Raw genomic sequence first — 17,604 nt, 5'->3', positions numbered from 1 at the left:
TGTCAAAGCTTTCAAAGCAGAACACCCTGGTTCTATTTATTCCCATTATTATGCTAGATAGCTGTGGAATATCTACAATCATGGGACTAATCTTAATTATAAAATAGGATTACTATTCACAGGGAGGCAAAATCTCTTTTCAGGAATGTTCCTATGTGTTCTTTGTATACTATACAGAGCAGACAAACACCAATGAAAGTATTCTGCCAGCCCAAAAATGGACCTTATTGCAAAAAGAAATTCAGTACCAAAACCATTTGTATTTGTATCTGTGAACATTTTACATTACGCACCTCAGGAAGTGAGCCTCCTAACGGGGGAAGAGTCTGTTGGAGAAAAACAGTTTTAGCTACAATATTAAACCTGTTTTTTAAAAAAAAACAATTACAGAAAATCCCTGCAAAGAAATTCAGCTGTTTAAGTCATTATGTTGAGTATTACTCATGCTTTTTCATTAAAGTCATTACAAAAAGGTGATCTGGGCATAGCCGTACAGGTTATTGTTCCTTGTCATGTTCCTCTGTAACTGTCTCCATTCTTCCTTCCGTTCTGCAAGTCACCATTCTCTTCTGTCACCTTGTTATTTCAAATAATATGGCATATAATTATTTGAGAACTTTTTTTACTGTCTCTGCATTGCATTATTCTAATGCTGATGATTTGAGGAATCTAGAACATTAGCGAACAATTCTTTTCATTTTCATGTTTTGCCACAGGTCACCATTCCCCAACTAGTTGAGTGCTCAAACTGCACATCACCTACATGTTCACTGAAAATCATTCTGTCACAACCCCCATCATAACTTTGGTTTGTAAAAAACATCAAAGACACTGAGTTGGCAACTTTCAATAAAAATCAAGATGATTGAATAGTACCAACTATAATTGATCGTCTTCATTCCAACATTGAAGAGAACTTGAAACAATGATAGTTAATTGAAAGATGCAATTCTCCTCTGGAAAGTACAGTTGTTCATTTCTATCCAACACAAAAGAAATAAAGATAGCTGTTGTAGTAGATAACATCATACTTCAACTCAGGTTCAAAACAGTTAGAAGCTACTCTGAAGAGGAGAGTTCCCTGGGACTAAGAAGACTTTTCAACTTTTGTGATTATAGTCTTGGTCTTACTGTGGGTTATAAAACACCATGCAATTATATTTATATTTTATTTAAAGTAAATCATTTACTCCGCAGAGTAGAGTAATTTCAGTTTGCAGCAGGTATGTTGCTGTATACAAAGGATCTATCATCAAGAATTCTGTCCTCCTAGCATACTACTATGATTCCACTTTTTGTTTAATAAAAAAAAAAAAACTAAAGCCAGTTTACATGTTTCATGCAATATACTATTCTCAACACAGTAGTTACCAAGAAAGCTCCCAAATGCTGCAGTTAAAAAATCTTATAACCCATAAATATCATTTATAAAGACAAACAAAAATCCAAATAATCAAGGCCACACTTCTCATTTCTTTCATAGCACAACAATGCCTCTTTACACACACACCACACTTTTCACATATCAATCTTATTAGTGAAGTATGTATCCCATGTGAAGACCTGAGGAATACCCAAATGGTAGAAGGCCAGATTGGTACCTTGCCAACAGGGACAATGTTGAAAGGGTGAAGGACACTCCTGGTTTTGCCGAACAAAAATGCCTTGCATTATTAAATTAAATAAGAAGATGGGAAAACCTCAGTGGCAGCTGAGGGTCATGAGAAGACACAAGAAGAAAACAACACAGTCACAGCCACACAGAGTAATGGAAATAAAGCCCATTAAGGCTTTATATATGGTAGGAGGGGAGTCCTGAGCAGAATCCAAGTGATAACTCTATCAATTATGAATCTTATCTCTTTAACATGTGCAGATGTATTGAACCTTCCACTGCAACTGCTGTTTTAACACTATTTTTTTCTGTAAAACATTTTAGCAGAGGTAACTCACTAACAAACATGAAGTCACTTAGGTGAGAGAATTCTTTTGCTAGATGTGAAAAAGAATTCATTTCTCTTTATTTAGGGCCTTTATTATAAGCTATAAATATCATTCCTAGTCTATATGGCAGCTTCAGGTGATCTTGGCAGAGTCAGATGGTTGACCCATTTCAATCCAAATTCAGGCTTAGGTTTGGGACCAAAATGACCTTGGTCACCCAGGGAGAGTGATGGGGGAGTGCATCCTTGTTGATTCTCCTGGATCTGTCAGTGGCTTCTGACACCATTGGTCCTTCTAAAGAGGCTGGCTGAGTCTAGGGTGTATCGTGCTTTGGTGGTTCTGCTGTTAATTGGATGACCACTTCCAGAAGGTGTGCTGGGGATGCCAGGAGGTTACACAAGGATCTTGTGCCCCACATTATTTAATATCTACACGGAACTTCCAGGAGACATCACATGGACATTTGGACTGAGATGCTACCAATATGTGGATGACACCCCTCTCTATTTCTTCTCAACAGCTGAGTCATATGGGTCTGTGGAAGTCCTGAACAAGTGGATAGAGAAGATAACAGGATGGACCAATAAACTGAAACTCAATCTAGACAAAACTGAGGTGCTCTTAACCAATGACAAAGTCCCTCCACCTGAAGGTCTCCACCTGAGGGAGCAGGCTTATAGCTTGGGGGTACTCTTGGATTCTGCCCTAAAGTTGCAGGCTTAGGTCTCTTCTGTGTCATATAGTGCCTTTTATCAGATCCAGCTGCTATGCTGCTATGCTAACTAAAGACCCTCCTTGAAAAATGTGATTGCCCCACAGAGATCCATACTCTCATCACTTTCAGAAATTTCAATTGGTCCAGGTTGTCATGAGCTAGATCCAAGGATCACATCAACCCTGTGTTAAAAGATCTATATTGGCTGCCCATCTGCCTTCAAGTAAAATCTGAAGTGGTGGTTCGTATCTATTTATAAAGCCTTAAAAAACCTGGTGCTGGAATAGTTGGAGGACCACCTCCTCCTAAATTATCCAGCCCACCAGTTGCAATTCTCTTCACAAGCCATGCTCTGTGTACCTGGGCCTGCAGCAGTAAAGTAGGTGGCAACCACAGACAGGCCTTTTTGGTGGTGACACCTCAGTTTTGGAATGCCCTCCCCCTTGAGGCTTGCTTGGCATCTACTTTCCTTTAGGTGCCAGGTCAATACACTTTTCTTTAACCAGACTTTTTAATCCAGGTTCCATTTTTTAGATAGTCTGTTCCTAGCCTGACTGCTTTATCAATATCATTTTAGACTGCTCTGTTTCATATGCTGTTATGTCCCAGATTATGTTTATTGGCTGTTATATTAGCATGATTTGTATTGGAATGTTTTGTTTTATTGATTTTACTGTTTTATTATTTGTTTTATTCTTGTGAGCCACCTCAAGCAGATCTACAGAGATGGCATATAAATTTTCTAAAAAAGAAATAATCTTTTGTTTTGGACTTGGCTACTTGACTAAGGTCAGAATCTGCCCCAAAGGATGCATTCCTGCTGACTGCACACATGTATGTACTAGTTTCAGAGCTCCCTGCTGACACACGACAGGTATCTGCTTCACTTCTCCTTTTGCTCAGTCACAATATTCTCTGTTCTGAATGGGGTTTTGACTGATTCCAAAGCACTTGTGTTTGTGAGCTACTAAGCCTTCATCTGTTGTGCCAAGACATTTGCCTCATCCTCTTTTGGACAGTTTGTTGCCCAGATGCTTGGATCTCTACTTTGAGATTCAGACCTTCACATGGACCTGCGCAAATCCATAGCTATAACTATCTCAGCTTGTTACATGCTCAACATCTTTGGCATATTGCATCCACCTCTGGAGCGGACCAACTTGTATGACATTTTGATAAGTGAAATGATTGCCTCAATAACGGCTTCCTAATGTTTGGTATTACATTGAGTATCTGATACCTACTAATTCCCCAGCCCATTATTGAAAAAGCTTTATTTCTGTTTGCGCTGTTATCTGGAGGGAAAGCAGCATGGTATAGCCCAATCTCATCAGATCTCGGAGGCTAAGCAGCATCAGTACTTGGATGGAAGACCACCAAAGAAGACTCTGCAGAGGAAGGCACTAGCAAACCACCTCTGCTTCTTACTTGCCTCGAAAGCCCCAGCAGGGGTTGCCATAAGTCAGTTGTGACTTGACAGCACTTTACACACACACACTTATCTGGACCTCAGTGTTTCTTCCAAGGCTTTACAGGTACTTTGCCACTTAGTCAATGACATCTTTTTGTCATTGTGTGGACCTCTGCCTAGATCTGAGGTCATTGGGCTGTGTGTAGGAACTAAGCCAAAGGTATCTTTAGGAATGAGACATGGATTTTTTCTTACATGCTTAGTGTGGATTTAGGCTCTTGTGGTGAAATAAGACCATATTTAAACTGTCATATATCTAGTATATATGTATCTTGTGATTATACACAGGAATTGAATGGTTTCCTCATATAAGGTTTCTGCATCTGCTAATAGCTGTATGAGTTCTTTGCTGCTACTTTGTAGACAGATGTTTTAGTTTTTATTAAAGCAGTTCTTACCATGACTTTTATAAAGCATAAGCAGGATGCTTGCTTTGTGTTCTTCTTCATGGCCATCTCGTTATAGGTTTTGCATCCCATCTCTCAATCATGTTTTCCATTAAACTATTTTGAGTCCCAGTTTTGGAATGTTTTATTTATTTATTTATTCAATTTATATACCGCCCCCATCCCAGGGGCTCTGGGAGGTGAACAGTTAAAATTGATAAAAACAAAAATTCCAAACAGATATTTTTGCTTTGTTATAGTTTAAAAATTTAACATGATTTCTGTTGGATTAAAAGGAAGCAGTTAGCAGTATTGTTTGTTATATTCTTATCACTTGTTGCCTTTTTCATGTTTCTGAAATATAATGATGCATGACTGCTGATTATTACAAATTCTGAGTTCTCCATATCATGTGTATTTTCTATTGGAAGGCAGGCATTTATTAATTTAACATGTTGCTTTCTTTTTAATATCTTATATATTGTGCTCATTACTCTGGTCCCTCCAGGAAATTGCTACTGAAACAAGGTAAGTAATTTACCTGCCAGTTCTCTACTTAAGTCCCATCCCCCGCCCCCCGCCCCGGTGCTGTTCTGCTAAACATTTCAGGTAAAATCATTATATAGTATGTTACTGCCATGAAAAGGCACTAACCAGTTTGGTGTAGTGGTTAAGAGTGTGGGACTCTAATCTGGAGAGCCAGGTTTGATTCCCCACTCCTCCACTTGAAGCTAGCTGGGTGACCTTGGGCTAGTCACAGTTCTCTGGAGCTCTCATTCCCACCCACCTCACAGGGTGTTTTGCTGTGGGGATAATAACATACTTTGTAAACTGCTCTGAGTGGGTGTTAAGTCATCCTGAAGGGCAGTATATAAATCGAATGTTGTTGTTGTTATTACAGAAGTGTCGCAGGTAAAATTTATAAAATGAAATCTTCTGTTACAGCAGTTCCTTGATATTTATTATAACAGTAGTGTACTTATGTTTACTTCTGTAGAAGGCAACTTTAGGGCTTATGAAGCTGCCTTATACCCAGTCAGGTGATCGGTCTATCAAAGGCAGTGTTGTCTATTCTGACTGGCAGCAGCTATCCAGCATCTTAAGTAGAGGTCTTTCACATCACCTGCTACCTGATCATTTTAGCTATAAAAGCAGGGGATTGGATTTGGGACAAATGGATGCTTACGAACTGGGACAAACAGATGCTTACAATTGAGCCACAGCCCCATCTGAACACTCTATGACATGGAATTGTTTTTGAATAATGGGAATAATTTTGCATAGTAAAATCTGCATAAATAAAAGGTGAAAAGCAATGTAGTGATTAATTTATATTTTTAAAGGGTAGGGGTACACTGTAATAAAGAGAGATAGGAAATATACATTACTGCAAATCTTTTACAGGTCTTTCCACATCCTTATCCTCAGGGCTTTTTTTCTAGAAAAAGAGGTGGTGGAACTCAGTGGGTTGCCTTCGAAGAAAATGGTCACATGGCTGGTGGCCCCACCCCCTGATCTCCAGACAGAGGGGAGTTTAGATTGCCCTCCGCGCCGCTGAGCGGTGCAGAGAGCAATCTAAACTCCCCTCTGTCTGGAGATCAGGGGGCGGGGCCACCAGCCATGTGACCATTTTCAAGAGGTTCTGGAACTCCATTCCACCGCGTTCCTGATGAAAAAAAGCCCTGCTTATCCCATTTGCAAAAAAAAAAAAAAAGCAGGGGGTGGGTGGGTGGTGTTTTTTTCTCAGATTACTACAAAGAAAGGCTAACTTATTATACCAGGATTCAGGAGGGAAGTTGACAAGAATGCTAATTTCTTGTTGTTTACTTAATTAGCATTAGAGTTTACCATAACAGAGGAGGAAAATGGAATTATCCCATTGCTGATTGTATTGACAAAAAGGACACTGGTATTATGCACTATGCAGCATATTCTTGAATACAGAAGCAGTATGCATCATTGCTGTGTTTGCTGCATAATATAAAATAAGGAATATTATTGAGAGAGTCAGTCAGTCTTCTTGAGCACTCATCTACCTCATGCCAATACTCAGCTTCTAGCCTCGTTATAATCTAATTCCATTGTAATGTAGGACTAAGATTAAATTGAGTTAAAGGTTCTCTTAAACTCACCACCAGTCAACTTTATCATGAACTTTCATTATGTATCTGCAATTAATTGGATCCAATGAACAATTTGAGAACTGAGTTATAGCCTCCCCTTACCATATAATTAGAATATAATTACCCACAGGATATCAGAAGGATGCAAAACCTTTCTTCTAAATGCACCCTCATTAGGAAACAAGTCTCAATGTACATTTATTTGATCAGTGTGAATTAATTAAAATGTTACTGAAATAAAAGAGAATAGCAATAAAGTGTATCTGACATCTATTAAAAGACAATCACTTGAGATCTGCATGCACAGTTTGTAACTAAAATAATTTCATTTGAGTCACAGGTTTTGTCATAAAAGCCAATCACTGCATATATGTTCTGAGTCTCCTCTTGAATAACTTGTTTTACAGATAAAGCCCTTTTTGTCTGTACTGATACAAGGCTGAAAAGCACCTTGGTTTTATAGGAGCAGAGTGGTGAGTAGGGGTGGGCACTGAAAAAATTCTGTTTCAGTTTTGGATCTAGGGTTTCCAAACCAGTATGCACCATTACTGTTTTTTCTCAGCTAGGGTGTTGTAGGCTCAGATCCAGTCTATTTGAGGTTTTTTTGTGACCATGAATTTTGGCCCCACATTTTGCAATGCAAGCCTCTAGGCTCTTTGGGGCAGCTGTTTTTGTACTGAACTGCACCAAAATCACACAGAATACAACCATCCTTCTACCCCACTGACCCTCCAAATTACACTACACTCAACAATGGCCCCTGAAGACAAGTATCGGCAGGTGCACACGGCGAGAAACTGACTGGCTAAAGGAAAGGGAGGGGAAGGTGGGGGCATTAAAAACAATCCTCCTTTATGATCACTTTTTTCCAGTGAATTATTACCTTTGATGCAATGTTTCCTTGTTCTTACTCCCAGGGAAATGTCTTTAGAACTGCAGCCTGCGATTGAAGTCTTTCAGACCTTTTATCAAGTTTGATTGATCAGATCTTCTCTTCCACCCCCCAGCATTTTTCCTAAGAGTGATTGTCCAATTGCCCTGATTGGGCGGGGGGAGGGGGAGATCAGTACCTGGGTAGTGCTTCAAAACAAACCAAGATGCCCCAGCAGGTCTACTCAGATGCAAGTCCCATGTTATTCAACAGTGTTACTCGACTGGCAGGGAGAGAATGCCATTTCCCGAGTAGTGAGTGGGAGAGGAGAGAGACCCTCGGACACATTGCAGTCATTCTTCCTTCCCACCAACAGAGTTAATTAATAACGTAAGGACTCTCTCCCCTTGGGATCCGACTGGGGAATGTTGTTCTGCAAAACAAGATGCTGTCTTTTGAGGCAAGTCTGGTACCTGCCTACTGCTGATGTTGCAAGGTATGAACTGAAATGAAACAATACTTTGGTATGAATGAGTCAAACAACTGCAAGTGTTTACATTGTTCTTTGTCCCCCCCACCCACCTTACCATGCAATACGGAGGGCCACCAAGGTGGAGGCCACTGGCTGCTGGTGCCATTGTAATGGTTCTGGTCCATTCCTTATGGACATTCCACAAGGGGAAACATCAATGCACAGCCCTTCAAAAGGCATACAGACTACACAAGCAAGCATGCTGGAGTCCACACCAACTCCAGGAACATCTACCAATCAGGCAGCAGCAGCCAATGATGGCCCTGTGACTGGCACACACAGGCACAGCCAACCACCAGCCACTGATCTGACCCCTGACCACTGACCCTTGAAACTACTCCCCCTCCCATGAAGAGCCAGCAAACGGGGAGAGGAGACCCAGCAACAGTGAAACCCCCAACAGAGGTACGGGGCCCAAGAGGCCCCGTCTCCAGCACACAGGTGATGGGCACTCATGCAGCAAACAGGATGCCCATCCCCTCCCCAGCAAAGGCTCAATGGGCAACCAAAAAGCTTTCCCCACACACCCATCCCCTAGAGAAAGTAAAAAAATAAAAAGACAAAAAGTTATGACTTCAAACCCATAGTCCCTTGCACCAAAGGCGAGCATTCCATCCACTGGAACAAAGGGAAAGGTTCAAAGGAAGCATGCCAGCAGGTCCAAGGCTCCTCACTGCAGCCCGGACAGCGCCAGCAGCTGCAAGAGGCCAGGCAGAGAACATTGCCCAGATAGGCATGGCTTAGTAGGAAAGCACCTCCCTTGAAACTAAGATCTACAACTTGGGCATGTTCCTGGATCCTCTATTGTTCCTGGATGGCAGCTGTGGTAATGAGTGCCTTTTAACCAACTCTGATTGGATTGCCAGTTATGGATCTTCTTGCTTAGGAGAGATCTGGCCATGATACCCTTAAGTCATCCAGGCTGGATGATTGTAATGTGCACTGATCAAAAACGCAGCTGCCAGGTTATTTGATGGGGCAAGGTGCCAGAGCATTCAACTATACATTACATAATTAAATAAACTTCTATTTAGGGTTGCCAGGTCCCTGGGGAGCCAAACGGGCATGGGGGGTTCAGGAGGGACTTACCTCATTGTGCACTCTCCGGAGTACCATTCCTGGCATGACACAGAAGTAATGGGTCACGGGGTCGATTGAATGAAAACTGGTCAAAAACACTAAATTGGGGGTACAATTTTCACTCAATCAGTCCTAGGTACAACCCATTACATCTGCATCATGCCAGGAATGACATCATTCTTGATACAATGCAGATACACACAGGGGAGCTTCAGAGCATGTGGGAGCACCCCCACTACTGTGTTCCTGCACCTTTCTTCCCAGGTGAGAGTTGGCATGGGATGGATGCTGAACCAACTGAAAAATTTTAAAGGCCCAAATAGTCTAGGATCACAGTATCTCAAAGATCACCTCCTCATTCATGAATCTATGTGGTCAGTAATACAGTCAGTGGAGGTTCTTCTCCTTATACATGTACTGTCAGAGTACATTCTCTAGCAGCATCACAGCTTTGTATTTCTGTCCTGAAGTAGGTTCACCTTGCCTAGTGCCTGCTGTTATACTACAACACACTTTTTTCAAGGCCCTGTGCTGGCCCCGCGGCTGCTTAAACATCTGGGGTAGGTCTTCTGTCTTTACAGCTACAGATTTTAAATATATGGATTTTTAATGTTGTTGGGTTTTTACTGAAGTTGTTAAGAAAATTAGAGGGCTGCTTTATCAGATAATAGTTTTTTAAAAAAACTAACTTTGTGATCTGTTTTCTTACTTTTCTAGTTATCTTGGAAGTCCATTTGAATGAGAGGACAGGATATAGATGGGTTTTTTTTCCACCCATAAATAAAATGTAGTAATATCTGACTAGGAAACACCATTGATAAGGAGGACTTGGAATTCTAGTGCATAATAAAATAATGTGAGACAGTACTGCTGTAGCACAGAAAGCTGATGGCATGAGAGTTCACATTAACAGGACCTCATACCTGAGATTCAGGAAATAACAGTCCCCTTCCAGTTAGCACTTCATTTCATGTCTTTCCACCACAATTCAAGGAAAATGTTAACTAACTGAAGAAGAGATTGCAACCAATGTAGAAATAACTAAACTATCTTGCTACATGAAGGGAGAGGGTTTCTGTTTTGAAGCTTGATGCAGGCAAGGCGGCATTCATAATACAAGGCTTGTTTCTTCCATGATTCTTACAGTCCCTGCTCTACTTTCTCTCCTCAGTTTTTCTTTCTTCTCCCTGCTGTGCTTTCTCTTTCAGAATAAATAGATCTAGACTGCCCAGCAACAGACTACAGACTCCCTAAAGGGGCAAAGTTCTAAAAACCAAAAATGTAAAAAAATTACAGGAATACAAACAAAACAGATTTCCTAAGGTTCATCATATAGCCAGTTGGCTGTCATGTCTGAACCAAGCTAAAGTGTTTGAGCTAGATTAAAGTTCACTAGAATACTGCATTCATTACATAGAGCTGCCCTCCCAAGTCAAAGTCTCACTTATTCTACATTAAACATAAGAGCCCTCTTTTTTCTATTGTTCATGATTCTTAATCCATAAATCCAGATATCATCAAATCTCTTTGTCAGATGCATCTGGCAGGGAGAGCTGTGGTTATTGAAGGCGCATACTGCATTGGAATTGGATGGTCCAGCTGTTTGGCTGCTACAAACTAACAGGGCAAACTCCTTTGAAGCCAACTGATACACACACTAAAAGGAGATGTTTACATATACTAGCAAAGGAATGTTTTGATTGCTCCCTCCCCCTCCCCCCCCAATTGCCTCTTCCCTCTGCTCTTCTGTATTTGACCAGTCTCTGTATCAGGCATCTGACGAAGAGAACTTGATTCTCGAAAGCTTATGCTACAATAAAATTGGTTAGTCTTAAAGGTGCAACTGGACTCTTTTTGATTTTGCATCAAATCATTGTTATCTATTTCATGTAAAAAATTTATAAACGGTTTCAATTCAGCACATCAATGTATTGTTTTATATTTCAGATTTTCCTACAAACCTGGGCTTTGTAGAAAGATCTGTCTTGCCTGTTATTGGCTCCTATCTCCAGATTTAAGTATCTACGTATCTGGCCATGTTGAAAGGTAAATATATTGAAAAAATGCTTTTTTAATTACTAGAGCACCTCTGGGCATGTAGGGTTGTCCCTTCCCACTACCACTGGACCTTTGTCAGCCCTTGTATATCTGAAGTGAGAAGGGCTTGCAAGTAGGAGTTATGCAAAACAGTATGCAAGCTTTCAAGTTATTTTTATTTCTCCATTCTGCCTTGAAGTTGCGTCAAAGGATATCACGGAGTTAAGCTCTAAATGTATTTTTGTATTTGTAATACAGCAATCTTTTAACTTTGTTCTTTCCTTTTGTAAGTGGATAACTTGAATTGCTGCTATATGCCAATAAAGGCTAACTTGACTTGACTTGACTTGACTTGTATTTTTATTAGGCTAGATTTTTTAAAATGCTTCCCCCATGTTGAAAGTTCCCTTTTTCTTCACCTCTGCAGGAGAATGAGAGGATTAGCACCGCTCTCCATATTACTTTTTTCACTTGCAAGGATTTTTGTTTTATGAGTTAGCAGCATTCAACAGCGGCATGCCCCGTTCAACCACCTTATTCAACTGTATCACCCAGCCTCATACAGAGAAATCCTACGTCTCCACAGATTTGTATAATCATCATGGAAAAGTTATGTTGCGTTTTTAAAATGAAATGACTTGTTTTATCTTGGGCCCAAAGAAATGATAACTATCCCAGTTTTCTCAGAAATGGGCCACTTTCCTGGAACATGGGGATGGTATTATGAAGAGTCATAGGTGCCATGCCATGGCAAACGTGCCATGCCAAACATGTAGCATTCAAGCCACTGAGTGAACATTATTGTTCTAGCCCCAGAACACCAATGAATGTCGGGCTACACCCATACAAGCCTGCTCATCAGTTGCAACCTGCTTCAGAATTTCTGCTATAGTGTTCACCTTTAGAGGAAAAGTGAATGTGCACCAGAAACAGTCTTTTCAGTCATGGCCCCTTGTCTGCAGAACATACTTCCCATAGCGATTTGTTTGGCACATTCTTATTGTTCCAGGCTCTTGAATTATGTAAATTATTGTTCAGTCTTTTTAAAAAGTTTGTTTCTGCTTGGATTAGCATAACAGAAAACTGAAAAATTTCTTCCCTAATTTCTAGTATTTCATGCTTCTGCTGTACTTTATTCTATGATTTTGATTAGTTAAAAGATAAATATTGTTCATTAGAGAATTGACAGACATCAGAACTAGGAGTGTGCAAAAAAAAAAAGATTCCGGTTTCCCGTTTTGGAATTTCCAAAGAGGGAAAAAGAGTCTGAAATAAGCAATTTCCGAAGCAGCAAGCCACTTCGGAAATCGCTCATTAACTCGCTTCAATATGCTCCATAAAGATTTGGAGCACATCTACAAACTTCCCGCCCTGCCGCTCATTTCACCTGATAGGAGGGGGATGAGGGGGTTCCCTTCTCCCCTCCCAACTGGTAAGGAGGAGCAGGAGATTCCCTCCGCCCTCTCCCATAGGGTGAAATAAGCACCAGGGCAGTAAGTTTATCCTGCCACTTACTTCATCTGATGGACAGGGGAGCCTCCTCCTCCACCAGTCATCTGAAGCAAGCCATGTGGGGTTTGAAAGTGCCCCTTTCCATGCTGTTTGCAAGCAGCGCGGAAAGAGGCACTTCGAATTAAAACCCCGTATCTGGCTTCAGCTGAGCGGTGGAATAGCCTCCTCCTCTGCTGGTCAGCTGAAGCCAGCCGCAGGGTTTGAAAGTGCCCCTTTCTGACCCGTAGCTTTCCGACGTGATCTGAATCACTTTGGAAAGCTTTGATTTGGTATTTCCAAATCTTTCCGATTTGGGACGATTCAAGTTTTTTTTCCTAATCAAAATCCCAAATTGCACATCACTGCTCATAGCTGAGAATCTTAATGAAGACCAGGGTTGTGCTTTTCCAATTATTTTTGAATCTCAAAAAAGTAAACCCACAGACCTTTAAAAAGAAAGAATTTCCCTTATGTCTGTGTGTGATGGAAATTGGGGAACTTTAAAAAAACTTAAGGGTACTTTTTCATGATCCTTAAATTACTAGATCACAGATTTGTACACTCAAGAAGCTTTTTTAAAAATCCCCAGTACCCATGGTTTTTGCAGACACTGACGAGATGGGGGTCAGGGGAGGAAACATTCACAGTCTATGTAGATACTGAGGAGAGGAGGAAGACTGGTCTCTAATTATTCCTCGCTCTTGGGCACTACTCTATAAAGATTCATGATATTCAGTGAAAGAGGATCAGAGCAGAACCCACAGAGTGAACAGAGAACAGAAGATAATTGAGGCAGAACTCATCTCTAATTACGTCCCATGTTTTCCTTACCCATACAGCAGTAGATGGTATACTTTTTTCCAGAATTTTGTTGAAATGAAAGATTTCTTGGAACGTCAGCTCTATTCATATGTTAACTACGAACATATTTCACTACAGCAACTCTTGGTAGTAGGTGCTCAGAGAACATGCATCTATATTTCTATTTTCATTGAGTAATTGTTTTTTGTGGACAAGGAAATTTACTGCTGAGTGCTGCAGCATAAAACACATAATGTTGATGCATTGCTTGCTGCAAGGCCAATGTCATCATTCTAGGTAACCTCCGGCTGAGATCAGAGACCTCAGCATTGCAGATATATAATGTGCATCCCAAGCAAAAAGAGCTCTTAAGAATAACTTCAGTATTCTGGGAAGCTAGATCCATAAAAGAGGTAGGATATACAAGTATTCTGTCTTTACAATTTCTGGTAAGTTCAGTGGGAACTGAGAGATAAAATCTGAGTCTGCATCAGGTACACTGTGTATCCTAGAGAACATTCAGAGTCATGCGACGAAAAATGCAATCTACTGAAGCTGGTAATAGTTGTATTCAGACAACCATAAAGGGGTTTTTAAAATGTCTTTAATGCAGAAGGACTTTTTTGGAATAGTGAACAGGATAAACTTACCAATACTACAGGGCAGATTGTTGTGGGTGGCAGAATATGATCCTTCAGAGAACCACAGTCACATTCGGGTTTTAGGTGTGAAGCGCATTTATTATGCATCTACAAATAAAGACAGAAATATCAATAACTATATCAGAACTAAAATATTTAAAAGAGGTCCATAAACGTGAATATACTGAAACACACCAATTAAAAAAAATGTTTTTGAAGGTGACCAATACTTAGATAAAAGTATTAAAATTCAATACCAGGAATAATTTTTAACATGTTTTCATAGAAAGATACAACAAATAGACGCAGGCAAAAGTCACTTTAAAACTTACGGTTATGAAGCTGACTGCTTGGAAGGGACAGAATGAATGTAAGTGCTTCTCCACTGACTAGCAACATAAGGCTTTTTGGAAATAAGAAGACCCTCTCCTTCCCTTTTCACCAGCAGAAAAGCTGGTTGCCTCTAACTCCCTATCCTGCCCTATATAGCGCTTATTCATATATAATGCCACTATGTTCCTTTCTCCTTTTCCTTCCTCTCAGTTTCTACTTCCAGTGAGCAAGCAGATGATATCGTTTGCCTTTTCAGATGAAATGGAAACAATGACTTTGTTAAAAAGAGGAAATTGGGGAGGGAATCTGAATACACAAGAACAGGTGGAAGCCCCTAGCCCCGAACTTACCTGGGCTGACGTTTGCGGGCCCACGCGGCAAGAGGAAAGAAGTAGGAATGGCGTTTTAGCCAGTCCAGCACGCACCAGCTTCAAGCGGGGGAGCACGGTTTGAATTTGCCCAGCCAGCCAATCAGAGCAGCCGGTTAATCAGAGCAGCTGGCTAGGAGTTGAATGGAGGGGAGCCGTTGCCCGGCCTGAGAGGTTTTCTCTCAAGTCCTCCTGCTCTCTACTTAGGCTGGGTTGCCCCCCCACCCCCCGGTGCCTGCAGTCAGCTCTGGAACAGTGATCCCCACCCACCCTCCGCGTAATTCAAGTTACGGGGATTTACGTTGCGAGTTAAGCATTTGATTAGGTTAATGTGTTCTGTTAGATTAGTGTTGTATGTTGCATGGTTATTTACAAGTGTTCCTATGATTATACGTATGTTTGGGGCATTGTTATAGCTTATCAAAATCTTTGGCTGAGTTAGTTTGTCACAACTTTAGGTTGGCGGTTTGGGAGTTGGGCACTGATCCCTTGCGGGGGTGAGGGCAGGAACAGGGCCTGCGTGCACTGTTTCCTCATAGATGGAGATCCCCATAAAGGATCTTGGACCAGGCTTGGAAGTGGTAAGCCCAGCTCAACATTGACAGAGCAGGCCTGTGTCCAGGTGACGGGGGAACCACACAGAGGCTACCAGCCAGTGTGGCTCCTTCAACCGTCATCCCACAGTTTCCCCTTTCAGCAGGCGGGCTGAAGGGGTGAGGGGTCATCAGCTGGCAGGAGGGTCAGACGATGCTGGGATCCATGCCCTACACAGCCATAGCTCCCCTTTTCTGTAACCAATAAAGTTGTGGCCTGTTTTTACTCCAGAGAAGCGCCAGTGTGGTTATTTCCTGCTCAGTGAACCCCTGGCCGCATTAGGCTGGTCCCGCAAAAGGGGGAAGGAGGAACAAACCCAGAATTCACAAACACCAAACTGTGGATTGTCACTCATTACATATTATCCGGCCCTATATCTCTTTATTGTACATTGGATACGCTGGTGATGTTTCTAACTAACTAAAGAAAACATCATACTCCTGGCACCTAACTCCTAAAATAATTTTTTCTTGGAAATAATACTTGTTGACTATTGAACATGAGGTAAATAATTCAGCTGGTACATTTATTTCCCATACATTAGTAGAGCATCATATCAATATTTAACTATCAAATATGCATCTTTTAATTAATGAAAAGAATCCTAACATATTAAGCATTACAAATGAGATGTTTCTAATTTATATAGCAATTTGAGTGGCTTAATAAGTAGTACACAAGTAACTAGCTCAAAGGTGATCTCTTTAATTGAGCACTGTAAAATAACTTGCTTGATGCTGTTAGCAGCCATACCCCTTCTCCTTATTGAAAGGGCAGCTTATGAATATGAAATATCATAAGTCCCTTCCCTTCCAATCCTATGATTTTATAATTCTTTGATTCTATGTGCCATAAGCACAAAATACTACCTGGCCAGGGAAGACATATGCCAACCCTGGCTGGAGTTGGAAAATTACCAGAAGGTGAGTCAGGCCGATAGCTTCTCCACCATGCCCTGGAGAAGCACTTAAGTAAAACAAGGAGGCTTTCCAGAAGTTCCTGCTGTACCTCATCAACACCCTTCCATACCTTCCACATACCTCTTTCCTGTTCTGGGCTATTCAGGAACCTGATAAGCCCTTCTCATTCGGCAATCGTGGGACATCAAGCACTCTGCTCCTCTATAGTTCCTCCCAGATATGCACAATCAATTCTTTCCTAATTTATGGATAATGGATAAGCCATTGATTAAGCTATTTTTTGGGAACAGAAAATGTAATTCTGCCCCAGGATATAACTGGGCTGCCTCCAACCATGTTCCGTGGGTGTGTCCTTGGATCCTATGCACACCCTCAGACATGTGTCTGAGCTTTCTTCTTCCTGCTGTGAAGCAGTGGTTGCTCAAGCTGCTGTCTTTATGGACTCATAGATTGGTAAGTATCACCCTGCCCTGAATCTCTTTTCCACTTCCTCCCTGATTTTCTAGTTAGCCCTGTGTGTATGCTGTATGTGATTTTCTGTGTGTCTGCCTTTACTGCTCCTTTAATTAAAAAAAAAAACATTCCTGCCTGGTTCATTCAGAGCACCTGAGCACCTGCCTGGTTCATTCAGAGGGTACCTGGTATACATTGGTGGAGATATCCTGGTTACCCCCTCTTGCTGCATCTCCTTGAATGCTAATTCTCCTAACTCCCAAGGAGACCCCCCCATTTAGGGTAACATTAGCAGCTTCAATAAATTCTAGTTCTCTAAATGAATGAATAATTTGTTTTTATTTGTTTATCCATGTTGGTGTGAGCTGTACCCAACATCAGATATGTCAATTTAAAACTTAATGCACATGCTCTTCAAAGATATCTCTAGCAAAGAATCATTAAGCTACTATATTTCTGAATTTTGAAAAAATAGGCACCGAATAGCTGCCCTGACATACTAATTATTACTATAAAAATACCTTTTTCTAACAGTTTCTTAGCAACAGAAAATAAAAAGTGTAGCAAATTTTCATTTTCTCCAAGTACAAATGCTTTATTGGGGGTGGATATTTTGATCACCCAATAATCTAAAACATATCATGCAAATTCCCTGTCTTAATGAAGCCACATGTACTCTAATTAATGCACATCAGGTCATGCTAGATCCAACAGAAGAACTTCCATATATCTAGTGATAATTAACAGTTTTGATACTCAGTGGCATGCAATCCTATCTGTGAACAAAATAGCTTAATTTTTCTAATTAGGCTGAAATAATCTTTAGACAAAGAAAGTTAGATAT

The 17,604-nt window shown here is 40.9% G+C and overlaps 1 protein-coding gene across 7 annotated transcripts in view; it reads right to left on the bottom strand.

Annotated features, from left to right (window-relative positions):
- The window catches only part of DGKB (diacylglycerol kinase beta), a 327,502-nt gene that overhangs the window by 267,250 nt on the left and 42,648 nt on the right, over positions 1-17,604 (bottom strand). For 3 of the 7 annotated variants that reach the window (XM_054991403.1, XM_054991405.1, XM_054991409.1), the window contains 3 exons: positions 14,102-14,200; positions 12,029-12,031; positions 294-326 (listed from right to left, as the gene is read on the bottom strand). In XM_054991403.1, the coding sequence (XP_054847378.1) occupies positions 294-326; positions 12,029-12,031; positions 14,102-14,200 (135 nt within the window). The remainder of the gene's footprint in view (positions 1-293; positions 327-12,028; positions 12,032-14,101; positions 14,201-17,604) is intronic. The other 4 variants (XM_054991404.1, XM_054991406.1, XM_054991407.1 and 1 more) reach the window with 2 other exon arrangements.

The sequence above is a fragment of the Eublepharis macularius genome, chromosome 11 (assembly GCF_028583425.1).
Source record: "Eublepharis macularius isolate TG4126 chromosome 11, MPM_Emac_v1.0, whole genome shotgun sequence".
NCBI classification, from domain to species: domain Eukaryota; kingdom Metazoa; phylum Chordata; class Lepidosauria; order Squamata; family Eublepharidae; genus Eublepharis; species Eublepharis macularius.
This window is presented reverse-complemented; position numbering and strand designations above follow the sequence as displayed.